The sequence below is a fragment of the Acipenser ruthenus genome, chromosome 16, assembly GCF_902713425.1.
Source record: "Acipenser ruthenus chromosome 16, fAciRut3.2 maternal haplotype, whole genome shotgun sequence".
NCBI classification, from domain to species: Eukaryota; Metazoa; Chordata; class Actinopteri; order Acipenseriformes; family Acipenseridae; genus Acipenser; species Acipenser ruthenus.
This window is the reverse complement of record NC_081204.1, coordinates 2481572-2499537: the sequence shown is the minus strand read 5'-3', so window position 1 is coordinate 2499537 and position 17966 is coordinate 2481572. Positions and strand designations below refer to the sequence as shown.

General features: G+C 36.8%; 1 protein-coding gene across 15 annotated transcripts in view; it reads right to left on the bottom strand.

Annotated features, from left to right (window-relative positions):
* Window positions 1-17966, bottom strand: part of LOC117963517 (ERC protein 2-like) — a 262184-nt gene that overhangs the window by 152446 nt on the left and 91772 nt on the right. For 7 of the 15 annotated variants that reach the window (XM_058988385.1, XM_058988384.1, XM_058988392.1 and 4 more), the window contains 5 exons: window positions 16836-16976; window positions 14945-15085; window positions 9711-9746; window positions 7554-7583; window positions 6546-6739 (listed from right to left, as the gene is read on the bottom strand). In XM_058988385.1, coding sequence (XP_058844368.1) covers window positions 6546-6739; window positions 7554-7583; window positions 9711-9746; window positions 14945-15085; window positions 16836-16976 — 542 coding nt within the window. The remainder of the gene's footprint in view (window positions 1-6545; window positions 6740-7553; window positions 7584-9710; window positions 9747-14944; window positions 15086-16835; window positions 16977-17966) is intronic. The other 8 variants (XM_058988390.1, XM_058988393.1, XM_058988397.1 and 5 more) reach the window with 3 other exon arrangements.

The following is a 17966-nucleotide window of genomic DNA, read 5'->3' as shown; positions in this document are numbered from 1 at the left end:
AGTATGTCAGTAACATATATCCCTGCACTGCTACCAACACAACACTTCACATATCAGCATCATGATAACGTAGATGACCAAGTTTTGTTTTAGTTAATTTAAAAAGCAATTACCCATTGTGTTCTCGTGCGTACTGCACCTGTCAAATCCCACAGACATGCATACTGTATGAAACCGTAATGTCAATAGGAATAAGGGTCACAGGAGTACAGGCCAGGCCCTGAAATGGGAGTTTGAGTTTTCATTGGGAAATAGAATTATCAAAAGTAAAAGCATAAAATAGTAGTAACACTGCTTTTATTTTTTCCAGCACTGTTTTTCAAAAAGAGCCATTTCTAGTTCTGTATTAGAAACAAAAACACTACTGAAATTTACCTTGGAGGGCCATTTAGATATTCTGCAAATATTTATTTTTTTACTCTCTCTCCATATCTTTGGCAGTTTTTTCACCAAACATAAATGAATGAAAGTTTATTTGTTAAAAACTTGTTTTTCAACAGGTACAGTCCAATGACATTTTTTTTTTAGAACACAGCGTACCACTGAATCATATCGTGTACAACACCTTATCGAGGGAGGCGGAGACAGAACACCAGAGAAACTGAAGGAGGCGGAGACGGAACACCAGAGAAACTGAGGGAGGCGGAGACAGAACACCAGAGAAACTGAGGGAGGCGGAGATGGAACACCAGAGAGACTGCATACACGACCAGGGGTTACTGGTGATGAGGAGGGAGGGAGGGAGGGTGGAAAGAAGGAGAGAGGGAGGGAGGGAGGGAGTTATATTGTTCAAAGGGAAGGGAACAATGGTTTTTTGTGTTTGTTATGTTCTGTAATTGTATTTCTGTTTTATTATTTCTGTTTTGTATTATAAAAGCTTTGGCAATACCTGAGCGCTCTCGTCATGCCAATAAAGCATTTTTGAATTTGAATTTGAATTTGACTGAGGGAGGCGGAGACGGAACACCAGAGAAACTGAGGGAGGCGGAGACGGAACACCAGAGAGACTGAGAGAGGCGGAGACGGAACACCAGAGAAACTGAGGGAGGCGGAGACGGAACACCAGAGAAACTGACAGCAGAAGGGACTCACCTGGAAGCCAAGCTGGATGCAGGAAAGGAGAGAGCAGCAGATTGGAGAGCAACCAGGAGTAGGAGGAGCATAAAGGAGAAAGAAGAAGAAGAGGTGGAAGAAAAATAGGAGAAAAAATGTGAACAGAGCAAGATTAGTTTGCACAGAAACCAAATACAACTCCTTTAAGCATTTTACGAAAGCATCACACAATACTGCCCTGTACTACCTGTTTGTTTTTTTTTCCCCCTCTCAAAAAGCATAATAGGTACAAGCAGCCTTCAATTATATTGAATTTTGTGTGCAGAGAATTAAATGTATTTTATTTATTTATTTATTTACTTACCAGAATTTTTTTTACAAACAGGTTTTGCTTTTTTTTCTGTTACTTGATAAAGCTATTTACATGAAAGCAACAACTTTTATTTTGTCTAATTTAAAATGAAAGTTACTATTAATCTCAGTGATAATGATAACCAGTCTAGTTTATAACCAGCTGAGACACCACATTCTAGAAGGGTGTTAGACACAACTTTCACACATATATAAATGGCACAGGCAAAAATGGAAAACGTACAGAATTACCAGACATTCTGACCACTCAAAAGGATTACATTCAACTTCCCCTTTTTACTGACGTAACTGACTACACAGCAAAGCCGACCGCAAAGGAATATTCTTGACCCAAGTTCGAGAAAAAAATTATAAAAGGAAAAGCAGAAGAAAAACAAACAAAAAAAATGAACGAAGAAGGAAAAAATGGTTTGAACCCAGATTCTGTAGATCTTGATTTGGGATTCTATTTAGGGCTTCTGATTTTCAGTTTTAACCGCTAAAACACCACCGATACCAAATAAATTAAATTGTTGTACAGCCGAATATAAAGCATAACAGATCATAAATCCAAATGAAGGCTCAGCTAGGCGCATCACTTTTTAAATCATTCATGTTATAATGAGGTTCATACAAGGGAAATGGTTCATTAAAAAAGCGACTTATAAACAGAAGTAGAGAAATAAAAAATGATCAATACCATAACAGGTCAATCTGGTGTTTGGCTCAATGAATAGTTTTAGCTACATACTGTATACCATGTGTTCCGCATCTCATTTACCATAGATTCCATTTGGTTAATGTATGGATTAGTCTGGTATCACAACATGTGTTCATAAACAGTCACACATAGTCCTTCTTGTGAATACAGTACTTTAACTTTCATACATTCCTAATTTGAAATACCTAAATATAATTAAAATTATATTCAACAAGCATACACAAATAAAAAAAAAACTGAATCCATTTAAAAAAAAGTTACGTTAACTCAAATATCCAGATGCAAGAATCCATACTGTATAGCAATATATGACATGCAGTGCCAATTAGCCAATATACCAATTCTTCGGATGCCAGGTACAAGCTCTCCACAGGCGGCACATACATACATTCTTGTCATGCACAAATAGCTGTTACAGCCTATTGATTACTGTAGGCTTGCTGTGCTGTGGATCTTGATTTGGTTGCATCACTGCTATGCAGACCAGACACCAGAAGGCTTTGATAAATGGTGGTTATCCCGCTCTCCAATTCTTCCCACATGAGGTAGGGAAATAATAAAGATAAACTGCTTCAGTGAAGCTCATTTTTTCATCCGTGCCACCGTCATTTTTACATTGGCTGGCTACGCTCTTCACTCAAGTATAATAACTTTTAATGAAGAGGAATGGGCATTTTTAAATCAAGAGGGGTTAACAGTGCTGTCGTTTTTTTACGAAGATGAAAGAAGCTGCTGCAATCATGCATTGCCTTATCTCATCTTGTATTTGCTTAGTCGGTATATGAACTGCTTTATACATATCAAGCAAATTAAGAGTGGCTCATGAATTACACACAGGAACTCGAGAAGGACAGTTATTGAAGATCTCGTGTCGGCAAGGGTAATTTAAACCTTAAAATGCGTCCATTAATTCAGCACGCTAAAGGTAGCAAAGGGAGTACTGCTTCATACTGCGGTGACATAAATAACTCCAGTGGGCATATTAGAGCACCACAATATAATGGTGTGAAAACAGTATTTTACAAGTGCTTTCATTTAATCTGCGCTGCTGGGACCTAGAAGACAAAATGCACAACAGCTTTAAAGACTAAGGCTTGAGCAGCAAGCTTTTTTAGATGGCATGTAATGTAATGAGTAAAATAAAAATAAAACAGAACTTTTTTTTTGTTGCTTACATCTGTAATGTCTTTCACTGCTTAACTAGAAATATGAAAGATTTTAGCTTTACAGAGTAATCATCTGTTAAAAGTACATAGAAAAACCTCTTAGATCTTTATTTTAAGAAATCGAATATCAAAATGATTTGTATAGATTATAAATACATTGGCAACATCAGAAGAGTAAATATATTTTTGTGAAGAAAACTAAAATGTTTACGTATGCATAAACAGGAAACAAATCATTGTAATCGTTTTATTAAAAATATGCACAAACACATCTAAGTCAAGTTGAAACCAAAACGGGATCATCATCAAAGCAGACATTAAACCTGGTATTTTAGTGCTTAAATCATTCAGTGCCTTAAGATGGGCTATTACCAAGTCATTAACTTGAATGTATAAATAATAATGATGATAAACAGAGGTGTAGATTCTCAACATATTTTATTATAACTACTGTTTTATTCTATGTAACCTATTGTTTAATAACGTTTCAGGGCCCAAACTGTTGATATAGCTGGCACCCTTTTTTTGTGAAAGCAAATTACCCCACCTTCATCTACACAATAACTGACCTTGTTTTCAAAAGACAAAGTTTAAATCTGAAGTTTTAACTACTGTATTTTAAAAAAGCTTAATGCATGATCAAGCAAATGGTTTGATGCACATTCTGTGACTATGTCCTGCTGGATTTTGTTATGAGTGTGTTTTGAGGTTAATACATCATACAGATGAAATGAACAAACTGGACACTGCATGGATCAGCTCATCAGTGCTGGTAAACACGTAAGCACACATACAAGCTGCATAGAAGAGACAGCGACAGATACAGAGCGACACAGAGACAGAGCGAGAGTGAAAGAGTGCATCATGGCAGCATGCCAGGGCAGAGCACTCACTTTCCCAAGAAATCCCACATCAGCCCCCCTATCTGCTGAGGGGCGGGCGACACAGACAGGTGCTGCTCAGAGTGTGCTCTGCCACTGGACACAGGGAGACAAACAGGGGAAAGAGAAGGCAAGGACAGATGGTAAGGTTGGACAGAAACACAGTTTGTTATACACACCGACACACCGACACACTCATTCACACACACATAGACCACTACCTTATGAGCATGAAAAACAAAGACATAAAAGGATATATTATATATACAGTATATATATATATATATATATATATATATATATATATATATATATATATATATATATATATATATATATATTACACAGTATATATATACACACACACACACACACATATGCAGACACACACACACACACACACACACTCCTTTTAAAAAATATTTTTCAGATTCACAGCTGCGAGTACATTTCTTGGATGTCAATTTAATAACATATTGATTTGTATGCATCTTTACAAATTGGCCACTGTCCACTGGGGTTTCTATACAGCTGTTTTATAAGATGCAGCAGGATGCCAAGAAAGCACTGCTTCCTGTATTGTTCAAGAGTGACACTCAGTTGTTGGTAACCGGCAACCATCCCGCAACAGAGGGTGTCAAAGGTTACTCAAGCAACACTAAATAAGACTCTTTATTGTTCCCTAGTTCCAAAAAAGCAATTGTTTTCGATCAGTGCTGGAATTTCTTAGTTCTTACATTTTTGGCAGTTTACCCTTGACACGGGGGGCTCATCTTGCTATTAGTTCTACTGTATGAACACCTGAATGCAATCTTAAATTAGATTAATGCCTAACAAAGCTAATTTTTAAGCAGCTGGCTTAAAACAGTGAAGTAAAACAATGATCTGAAGCTTTGGCAAGACAAACAGTTTTGTATAAAAACCCACAAATCACCAGGGTTTGATCTCATAATTGCACACTGGAGTGCACAAATGATACAGAATACCAACTCCCTATTACTGTGGAAGAAAAGCATACGTGTTGCCATTTTTGTCTTTGACATGGCTTTCGATGTTTCTGAGGGATGACACTTCCATAGTCACAATGTTTCAAAACAGAGTAAAGACACTTAACTGTTCTGGAAAACGAGCACCGGGTAGGAACGTACTGCAGATTATAGAATGTTAGAGAAATTGCAACAAATGAACTGTGGCCATTAACTCTATAAAATATCGGTAAAGTTAAAACCCTATGCAGTCCCTCCCACTATGTCCAATGCGAAAATGTTTTTTTTTTTTGTCCAGCAGAGTTTTGTTTTAACATACACAGGAATATTCACAACAACACAAAGCATATATAAGACCATGAAACAAACAGCACCCATAGAAGGAGGGAGAGATAGGGAAGGGACGTACTTTTAATAGCAACCCACTACAAGGCCATTTCAATCATGCTGGGTTTAGTAGATGAAAGCTTTTCCACGGTAGCAATACTCACACAATCAGCAATCATTGGCTCTATCAGTGTATATGACTTGTGAACTGCTGAACGTGTGCAGGGAAGATCACAAGTTCATATATGGTAAAGAAACGGGTAACAGGAAACGCAAAGGTCACATGCTTACTGAAATGAAGGAAAACTCAAGAAAGGGTAGAAATTCCTCGTGCACACACACTGAATGCAGCTTTTTTTTTTTGTCCCCCAAAACAAATATATGCGAGCATAATCATGTATACTTACCCAGGTCTGCAAATAAAAAACAAACAAACAAAAAAAAACACCCAATAAATAATCATAAAAATGTTTGTACGAATGAGTGGTCGCACTGTACTACTCCCAAACAAGCCATGTAAAAGCTTGCTCTTTAAAAAAACAAAAAAATGTAATACAGAACAAAACTATATGGTAAAAGAACAAAACATGGAATATTCTCTATTCGTTAATCTACAATCAACATCAAAATCAAGTCACTTCATCCAATGGTTATCTACAGTAGAAACAGCTCCTATCTTTTAGTTTCTTGAAAACTGTATTTATATCTATCTATCTATCTATCTATCTATCTATCTATCTATCTATCTATATATATATATAAAAATGTAGGATACAATGGTCTTTCAGTAAACCTTGGACAGCCTTTAGCTTGTGGATTGATTTTTAATAAACAGTCTAAGCCAAGTTGTGTAACAGCTGATTTGATGACACATACTGCACCGCATTTCCAATAGGGTTAGCCACATACAGTATGTGCCTTGTTAAACCATAAGTAAAATTAAATGGACACATATGTATATCTATGTGAGTGTTTACAGTAGAAATAATTTACGTCTGCAGCATACTTGTTATTCTGTTTCATGATTGCTCTAGAGTGATCTAATTTAGAAGATCACTACCTCTCCAGCTCTGCGATTTTCTTATCCTTGTCACTCTTCTCACTTTCCACTTCCTTGAGGATCTCCAGGAGTCGCTCCACCTCTGCCTGAGACTTGCCCGACTCTTCTTTGTAATATGCCATCTCTTTCTCCAAGTGCTTCACTTTCTCTGCAAACTCAGGGTTTATCCTTGCTACCTCCTCTGCTTCATGGGCCTTTAACATTATAAAAAATGCATTCATACAGAGAGAGAGAGAGAGAGAGAGAGAGAGAGAGAGAGAGAGAGAGAGAGAGAGAGAGAGAGAGAGAGAGATTAGTTCAAATATCCTGTATTGCAGGTCAAAAGCATTTCATATAAAATATTCAAAAAACAATGGGCATAGTTGTTAGTTCATTTGATGTGAAAATCGGAAGACTTTAAGTCTTATCCAACCTTTGTCAAAGCGACCCGATAAGGGTCTCCAGACTATACAGTTCTATTTTATTAATGATCGATCAGTGGGTCAGACTGTTGCTGCATAACATCAAGGATTAACAGCTTCCTTGAATAATGTGTGAGCAGACAGGAATGTATTACCTTGAGCGGAGTGAGAATGCTGCTCTGGCTATATTCATTTATAGTCTAAATTAGCACTGCAAAAATTATAAAGCCTATGAGGGGAAAAATAATGCCTGGTCCAACTGTAAATCGGTTAACCCCACAGATGAGCAAGCATCATGAACTAACAATTACACCTCATCATTATTTGACACTAAGCGACACGTATACCAAGAGAAAAACTGTTGAGCCACCTCACACACAACTGGTAAACAAGAGTACATGTGCAGTATGAGCATGTGAACGAGTGAAAGCTGAAGACATGCTAAAATGTGGCACCGTTTCAAACAAAGGAACAGTAATACACCATCAACTGGGTTGCAGAACAGGTTGCAGCCAAAGTATAAAATACATTTGGCCCAAGGAGACACACTGATAATTGGAGAAACACACAAACAGCAAACAACAAGGCACCACAATGTATAGCCTACCGCAGATTTTCCGTCATTCCTAATTGGCATCTTGAATGAGCAAGCAAAGGGAAAAACGAGGCAAGCAAGGCAATGAAAAAGAATTGCATTTTTTAATGAAACATGCATGGCGAGGGAGGCGAACATAATGTAACACGACTGTTCTGATCATGTCAAACAGTCTTTGCAATGCTTTTAGGGTTGTTTTTTTTTTAAATTTTTAATAGTTAGAAAATAAATACTGGTTATCTTAACAGATAGCACTAGTATTGGGATTTAAATTTCCTGATAATTTACACTCTTGCTTTTCATATGCAACATATATTGAAGCATGAGGATAAGACTAAGAGAGGACATGTGTATTTACTGCACTGCTCCCATAGCTCTGCAATTTAATCTTTCAGAAATGTCTGAAAATGTTTTGCAATTCAAATAAATACCGTCTTTTGTCTTACACGCTCTTCTCCACAGATAAAATAGTTCCCTAAAGAAAGTGTTTTATTTCTTTTAAATTTGGCAGCATATTCGTTAGACTACCAAATATCTTTTTTATGCAAACATCATAAATCTACTTATACATAAAATAATTAATTATTTTACTTAAGTCTCCCAAAGGAAGCTGTAACCCTAAATTATCATATTTGTTTCTGTCAGAACTCTATCAGAGTTTTTTATGGGAATGGACACTGAGATTTTAAAACATCCCTACATGAATAATCTTTCTCCATAATGTTTATTTTACATGGTTCACAATGAACCCTTACAAAGCACCAATGCCAATTTCAGGTAATATACACAAGCACTAAGTCCTATTCCTGCACTGATCAGAACCCTTACTGTGCTTCTAAAGGGGTCTTGAAACAGCATGGCGTGTATAAATACGAACTGATAGGATCACTCAGCTACACTGAACTGTTTACCAAACATAAGCAATGCAAAAAAGAATTATTTCATATTTGATAGTCTGGGATACTCACAAGCAACACAAACAGTAGCTAGCTAAGCAAGATGATGAATTCATTCAAAACCATTGTAGATGTCAGTGCTTTCAGCCACCTGCACTTTGTGAGGCAGCAGAGAGGGGAGGGGTGTGGTGGAGGGGTGGGGTGGAGGGGTGGAGGGGTGGAGGGGTGGAGTGGAGTGGAGGGGAGGGGGACTGATACTGTAACAGAATGAGGATACTTGTATATATTGTTACAGATAGGCTCAAGAGACATGGCAGTAAGGTTTTCCAAGACTGCTTTAATAAAAAGCTTTAACGTTTTATTTATTTATTTATTTATTATTTTAGCATTTGCTTTTTTGCATCTATATTTTTTTTCCGTGTTTTTATTGACATTAAAACCAGATTACTGTGAGAACGAGAAATGACATAAGAAGAAGCTTCAGATGTTTCAGCGTGTACTCATTTAATTTACAGACAATGCCAGATGGCTGTTTCAATGTTTATCACAAAGCACTGCTGTGAAAACTCTGCTAACTGACCAGGTCATAGGACAACACTGGCCAGTTCCATTCTATAGAGCACAGTAGCTTCCAGAAATCCTCACCCTCCTCTCGGCATCAATGAGAAAGAAGAGTAAAGTTCTGAAGCCCCAGTGGAGAGCGGATGCTGCTGATTTAAATCCGCTTCATTTGAATAGAGGGACGACTCTAAAAGTTGTATAAAGTTTATGGTACACTGAGGGTTTTACTGACGTTGCTAGAAACAGAATACTTGTTAAACTAACTTTTTTTATTATTATTATTATTAATGTATGTATTTTATTAGATTTTATGTATGCATTAATATATGTATTTCAGTCCGAATGTACCCAGCTAATCCCATGAGCCTAGCTGTACTAAACAATGTTTGCATGCACTCGCCATTATGAGCCTTGCAGACTTAAAGGTGTGGGACCTTGACGAAGCTTCTTTTTCCTTGTCTTCAGTGTGTCTGATCAGAGATTATATATATATATATATATATATATATAATTTATTTATTTATTTTTTATTAAAGGCGCAAGACCTTGAAGTCTACATAGCTTGTTTAGTTTGTAGCAGACCTGATATGCTGTATAGAGATTATCTATAAAAATAAGTTTGCTAAACTGAGGTTATAGTAAAGCACAATGTCAGGTCAATGAGTCCTCATGCTTTCATATGTTACAGAGGGCATTTTCAGAAATGACTTACTGGCTTGTACATCTGATTGAACAACTGCTCTGCTTGCTACATTGCAAAGTTGGGGAAGCATGAAGCACAGGACAGGAAAAGAAGGAAAGATCCAGGAGAACAGTATTAGCTTGACAAATCCACTAAATTTGCACAGAAGAGCTTGTCATTAAAAAAAAAAGTAGAAATGTAAGTATCCAAACATTCCACAGTGAAAGTGAGAGGCACTGGGGGAAACACAAATGTTGACTTTGGCTGTTAAAAAAAAATAAAAAAAATAGCTGAAGTAAGAAATGTACGGTTTGCATTACTTTTCTTTTCTTTTCTAAAAGTTAAACAACCCATGAAATACAGAAAGCTGCCCACTTTTGATGATACATTAAGTGTTGGCCTCGAGAAATGAATCACCGCAAAGTGCTTCAGCCAAGACGGCAATCCATCAAACACGCTTTAGAGCCGGTAATAATACGAGATTAATTAAACTGCTCTCCAAATGTATTGCTTTCCCTTTCAATATAGGCTTGAAATGTATTATTTGTTTTACAGAGACATTTGAGCAGTGCATACTGTAATAATGAGAGAGATAGGGCTGGGCTCTTCCTTGTCAGACCATCATGACGTCTTAAAGGTGGAAAGATCAGTTTGAAGAGTTAACAGGAAAACAGAAAGGAGCTTTTGCACCCTTCTATCCCAAAGATAATAGATAAAAGAGGAATGTAACCCAAGCTCAAAACATGCATGTTATATATAAAAACGGGACGGGCGTTATAATCTGTAAATTACAGTAACTTGTAGCTTTAAACTGCTTTTTTACCCCTTAGTCGATCTTTACTATTATTGTTATTTTATTAGTATTACCGACAGCTATCTTTCCTACTAACTCACTTATTAACCAGCTCTTCCTGTTCATAATAGTAATAATACATTGGGCTGTGTTTCTAAGGCCCGTTGTAAGAGGAAAAATGGTCATTCTATTTTATTCTAAGAGAGACCCCCCAAAAAACCCAACATTAAACCAGACATAAAAGGCCACTTCACTTGTGCTTTGGATTAAAGGAATGCATTAAACTGGGCCTGGGCCTCCCTTCAGTCTTATAATTTCATTCCTATTTAATCTAATAAAGCACGCTCATTCACCTTGAACCGGTTCAGAATTGCAGTTGCATTAATGCTCCATTTACTTTATACTCCACAGCTTTCTGATTTTACACAATAGTTGAACTAATAATAGGACTGCAGACACAAATTGCATTTGAATGTTTGTTTTTTTTTTTTTTTTTTTTTTTTAGAAGCAACGGTCAATGGTAGACTAAACACAATTGTAAAACCACTAAAAAGGAAGATCCTTTTCACTTTTTTTAGGAACTGAAAGCGTAAAAAGTAAGATTTTCGTGCCGTGCTGTTCATTTATAATTAGCCAACTTCTAAAACATTTCTGTAGCCCTTTTAATCCTGCAACTTTCAAGGCAGATTAGCACCAATAGGTATTGTTAGTCCTGTATAAAGCATATTTCATTTCTTACAGTCCATTCTACCGTACGTAAAAATATTACTACGTCTTTAAAAATGTTTTGGAAATTGATTTTAGGATAAAAGAGCATGGTCTATAACAATAATAATAATAATAATAATAATAATAATAATAATAATAATTGATGTGCATTGATTTAGGTGTCAAGCCAATATGTGGACTACATTTTACACAATCATTTGGGGGTTTGTTTTCTATAGTGTGGTTTTCCATGCCCTGCTAAAGCAAACAACATGGAACGAACATCCTTCAGCAACAAAACAGCGCTGGAACGTCTTCCACTGAAGAACAGCACTGCTTCCGCTGCAGCATGCTGAAAACTTAAGTGCAGAAATAGGTCTTTCATTTCTAACATTATGAACTAGCCCGGTAACTTCAGGGAAAAATGAGTGAGAAACATTTGAGACCATCAGTAGTTGAAATAAAGAAGAAATAAATATCAGGTTGTAAATATATACTTTGAAATAATGCAATTAAAAAGATACAATTACACACAATATAAATAAAAGAAAAAACTAACCCTGGCACTGTCTGCATATCGAAGACAGTGAGAAAGACTTCTAGTCGAGTTTCTTTCAGTATTGCTACATATTCCAGAATGGAGTGTTCCCTAAACTCCTAACAATAGGTGAGAACCTGGGATTTGACTGTAACTGAATCACTGTTTTATAAATACAGGGCTCATTAAGGTGCTAGATGACAGAGCTGGAGAGCAGCAAGTAGGATTTCCTCATTCACTGTCCTGCCAATACTGTACACTGTAATCCCATTATACAAGAACACCACCCCCATCTGGAGAACACAGTACATCCTATTCACAGGGGCTCAGTTTACGCCTTTGACATTTTTTTTTTTTTTTCAAACCGAGATGACTCCGAGATTACCACAAAACGTCAGATTCACAATGATCTTTTTTGTTGTATATAACTTGGGATCAAATCCTGATGCATTCCAATGATAAAATAAAAGCACATGGTTTTAACCGTTTCTGGTGCCTTTATAGACTAATGAGATAATTACTAATCGTATTTGAAAACAAAACACAATAAATGTCTCAGTGATCACAGGAGCAAGTATATACATACTGCAGATGGGAATGTACCAGGATCAAAGCTTATTCAAAGTCTGTATGACCAGTACATCTCCATTTGTCATTTAAACTTGTCCTCAGCTTGAAGGCTGTTTGTTCTGTCTAGTAATGTAACTCCGTCTGTTTTTCATGTACTTACTGTTGGGTTGGAAAGAGATATATATCATAAAAGTGGCAAATACCCCTCTGAACTAGAATTTGTTTAGATGTTTTAATTTTCTGATGGGGTTGCCTTCACTTTTGGTTTAAGTACAGACAGACCAATGGTGTTGATACAGTTGCAGGTGATCTGTCTGGTGCTCTTCCCATGGCTGTAACTGTAACACTTTACATTAAGTGTCTTTAATTACTGTGTATTTACATAGTAGTTACTTAGTAAATACATGAGTACTTACACATAATTACAATGTTATTATCCATAGTTACAATGTACTTAATGTGTACATCACTTCTTGCATGCTATGAGAAGACTCAAGGATTGGATGGACATGAATCATAAATAACCTTCCAAACTCCAAAGATGGAAATGCATCCAGGGTAGGGTTAAGAAACATGGGCAGGGTCGTATCGTGGGCAAGCTTGTGTTGCTACACTAAGTGCAGATTCCAAATGCCAGTGCCAACCTAGCACCTTTCATGAGCACTGAACTTATGACAGACTTCTTCTAAATATACGCTGTGACCACCTTTAGCTTCATTGTCATGTCAATCTGCTGCAGGGTTAGTGGGTCTTTTCCTTCTTATAGTATTTATTGTTCACTATGACTGAATGGATTTGAAGGTGAAATGGCAGCTTTCTTTGGGTTGTAAGAGATTATTCATTCAGACAACGCAAGGGTCTGATACTAGCTATCATGCATATTAGTAATGCATCTTGCTGGCTTTTACATACGTAGGATGATGAAACATAGATGCATAAAGATAAAGTGTTATCAAAAAATCAGATTATTGATTGTAATATAATGATCAAAAATGTATAAGAAATGGTGTAAAAGGCATGTGTACTTTTTTCAGAAATTAAGGAGAAACATTTTCTCCATAATGTTTCTTCTTATAAGTAAATTATTTGAGTGTTTACGTGCAGCCTTTGTTGTGCTGTAATAATAATAATAATAATTAATAAATAAATAAATAAACACATATCAAATACAAATTGAAAAGTTTTTGCAGATACACCAGCAATAATAATTCTGATTTATTTTTTTGTTTCACAAAACAAACGCGCCAAATTTTGACAACACTTCGACCTTTGAAAGGAATTGCAGACAGCAGAGCCCTGGAATGGAAAATATTAAACACAGTAGGAAAAGTACAAATTGACACAGACTATAGAGATGTAGGGCGGGAATGCGATTCAAACAGAGTAATGTCAAGGTGGATAAAATGGAGGTCAGGGAGAACATCTGTTCCATCTTTGCATGATAGCTCGTAAACATTTAGAAAATGCATTTTGTTTTTATATAAAAGTATACAAAGGGAACAAACAATACGTTTAAATTCCAAGTTAGCTTTCTGTGCAGCCTCCTTCAAGACTCAGCAAGTACAAAGTCAGGTTGTTTCTTATAGAATGCTATACAGCCAATATCTATGTATATACAGAACATAGACAGTACATTCTGGAGTGGATTCAATCAGGTAATGCCTTTCATAATCATATATAATTTACATAAGAAACCTTTTTTAATCTGATATATAACGGTATTTCTACTATTAAACTTTGCATTGCAGAGTTTGCATTGCAAACAGGTAGAGAGCTGACTCCAGACCCTACCCAAGTGGAAGGTGTGTCTATGTTTGAGGTTTCTGTATTTTACTTTGTATTTATCTTGGCACCGTCATAAACGTCACACATTGTTATCTTGAAAAGACCATAATCTCAAAATGTACATAGTTGCATTAGGTCCACTTTGCAAACCTTTGAACCTGGCACCTGGTTCAGAAATAACAGTAGAGGCCAGACAAAAGGGTTAGGAGCTGCTTTTTCTGGCTCAAGAAAAGATGTTTCTCAAAGGCATTTGTTATTGCTTTTTACCAAACAACGCAACCCTAATAAAGGCAGCTGCTCATTTCCAATCGCTGAAACAAATGGTTCTTGGTCAGCAATGAAAGAAATGTGTGAGCAACAAAGGCACTGGAATGGACACCTACGGAAAAAGCAATTCATAACATCTGAACACGTCTCAAGAGAACGTTTCAAGTTTATGACATTTGGTGTTTCAACAATCACTGAAGTGCTGAAGCGCACCAATTTTTAAAACAGATTTTGATCTGTTCTGTTTAAAGTCTGTTCTTCATTAAGTTATTATAGAAAAGGTTATGAAACTACCATATACCTCATTTACTGTACAATTGTTATGTCCCGAGCCCTGTTAAGCTGCCAGTTTCAAAGTGCAAAAGTTGGAGTGGTACAGTGATAATTTCTTAGGTTCACAGACTGCTTTGACGCTTACTTACTTCCTTACTGACAGAGTCGCCATTCTTTGGCTCCACTGTGATACTCATCAAAACGTTACCAAATTCAAAATAACCCTTGATGTTTATTGGTATAAGGACGATACCATTGCATAATATCTAATTAGTGCCATTGGAAGGAACCGAGTAAGGGCCAAGAAGGAATTCTTCAGCTGCCACTTACCTTTTTTAATTGTGTTTCCAACTTACTACACTCTTCCTTCTTTTGCTCTATGGCAATCTCCAGGGATTTCAATTTGGAGTCCTTTTTCAGGCCCGAAGAAGCTAAAGATGATGCGTGTTCTTTCAAGTCGATTAAACCAGCCTGAAACGAGACCGAACGATACCAGACAGTCAGTGAGATCAGGTCTAATGAATGCGCAGATAGGGGGCCCGAGTGAAATGGATCTGAAATGTCTATGTATTCCATACAATTTGTTCATTTCCACTCAATTTCCTTCTTTTTTTTTTTTAAATCAGCTTAAGAATCTGTTTGGCTTACTTGTGAGTTTTTTATATATATATATATATATATATATATATATATATAAAATCAGAAGATATCCTGAATTGTAATGTAGTGGTAGTAATATCCAGACAGGCTATAATTACAACTTATGAAAGCTAATACAGAATTAGTAATATTAGCACAGCTTGTGAGTGTTGCAGCTTGCTGCTACCATTCAAGCCAAACATGGACAGTGCCTGGGGTCTAATGGTGTGCTTTCCAAGGAAGTGTCAATCGGCCAAAACTCATCTCTTCTCATCTGATACCAGAGCCTTGGCAAGTTTAAAGTTGATTAATATGATCTTAATGATGTCTCCAGCTAAGGCACGGGTGGCCAAATTTGGCTCTTCCAACCTTGTTCTAAATTGTTTAATTGAACCAATTAAACCTCCTTCCAGGCCCTGAGGTAGTTAATTATATCATTACCTGTGAAACCTGATGGAATGGCCCTCCAGGAGCATGATTGGCCACCCCTGAGCTGAGGCTTAATCCACAGACAGGAGTCCGGAGACATGCTAATGCCAGCCCATCTCATGTGACCAATTACTGCATGTGGTCTAGAAATTGACACAGCTCCCATCTTCATCTTGAGAATGAAACCAACATACAAACAGCTGGTGCAGCTGGTGCTTTCAGCAGTAGGATTTATGCAAACCATGCCTGCTTCTTTCCTGTTTAAATTATAAGTGAACTTACAGAGTGGGGTTACGGTGGACGATTACCCACTCTATTACATTCTAATTCACACTTCAAAAGGAGACAAATTAACAGAGCCCAAATTAAAACATGAATTATTTGCACCTTTTAAAACCTGAATTATTTGCACCTTTTAATTCGACTGCAAAACCGTACTCTTGATTTCAAGTAATGAAGTTTGTGGCCTAGTGTCAACACACGCCAAAAACACAATTCTAGCAGGCCGGGATTTCAAAATAAATAAATAATAATAACAATAATAATAATCAGCACCTAGCTAAAAACTAGAGCACATACAGTACATGCTCATACATTTTAATACACTCAGAAAGATTGTTCCAGCATGTTTTGGAACAATCAGGATTCCATTTGGCATCTGATCAGGAATGGTGGGGATTGGACTATAAATCAGAAATTAGAAGAAAAAAATAACAGGAAGCCGAGACGAAGCATTTTTCCCTGTAAAGTCATGTCGGTACATGAGCTAAGAAATGAAGGGCTTTAATATTGCAATCGACGTTTTTACTTTAAAACGTACAGTAGGATCAAGGTTCTGTGTTGGAATTGCACATATTTAATTATTAGCTATCTGTAAAGTCTCATGACTCCAAAAGTAAAATAACTAAAAAAGTGGTGTGTGTGCATTTGTGTCCTAGTATATCATCTATCGTTCTCTGCATTGCTCTGCATTTCTCTGAAATCAGACACCTTCAGCGAGTGCATTCATGCATTAGACATGTATGTTTCCAAATGGTTTCCAGACAACGAAAGCAGAACAACGTGCCTCCCTGTACAGATAAACGTTCAAGTGTGGTCGAACGTCACTGATGACACATTGTAAGATACGATCTCCGTGTCCATGAAGACTGACCTCTTTCTCCGTCAGTTCAGCCTGCAATGCATTAACCTTCTCCTTCAAGTCCTTGTTTTCTTTTTTATAGGACTCCGTCTCTTCCAGCCTTTCCCGATCATCTCGTTCTCTCTGTTCCTTCAGGCGCTCGATAATTCTTTCCTGCCAATGATAAAGGTAATACCAGGAGATTAAAGCCAGCTCATTATTGAAGAATTGCAAACAGTCACCACTCCTGCTTGCTGGACGTTATCAAGGGGCACAACATTATCATTAGCACAAATCGGAGCACATTTTTGGACAATGAATGGTAATGAGCTTGGAGTGGTGGGTGCCAAGACATACTTAAATCCAGATCTGCTTGAGGAGAACAATTTCAATGTGCACTAGTCACTGTTGTTTGAAGTCGGCAGACTAATGATATTATTAAATAGAAATAAAAAATAAACCTGTCATAAATCTCAATATACTTGGAAACAGATCCAAATACTGCTGTTGTTTAAATATTTTTTAGAGTCAGAAGAATACTAAAAAGACACACACACACTGATGGATTTGAGGCCTCATACTGTAATGACCCAAGTAATGGCTGCATTTGGGCATACCACAGTTCAATTGAAAATAAATCACTCAGGTTTTCTTAAATTAGAATGTACTAAAAATCAGAACATTAAAGTCTAAAACCACTTTACAACATTGCAATAGCAGTTTTATGAATGAACTTCATAAACAAAGCCAAATGATGAATACAATTATGGAAATTGGCATTACCAGTGATATTGTAGTTTATGATGTATGTACAGCGAGCCCGAGGGAAAGGGGGTCTTGAACCTACTTATATCTTACTGTGTTTAGCTCCCAAATGTGGCATTTTGTGTTCAATATTAGGCTTCCAATCATGAAAATATCATTGGCAGCAATCCCAGGTTTGCTAGTATATAAATGGAGAATTAAAGACTGGAAGGGTTTAGAGATAATATGGATGATGGGCTGCCTTGTATTTTGAACCGTTCATCATCAATCCTGTTAGTCAAACAGTTTGTTACATTAGAACAGGTCATGTTGTACTTGGCTACCTAAGTGATGACACAATAATAGACCTCTGTGGTGTGAAAACTGCAACTGTTTGCATATCAACAGCTGCGCATGGGA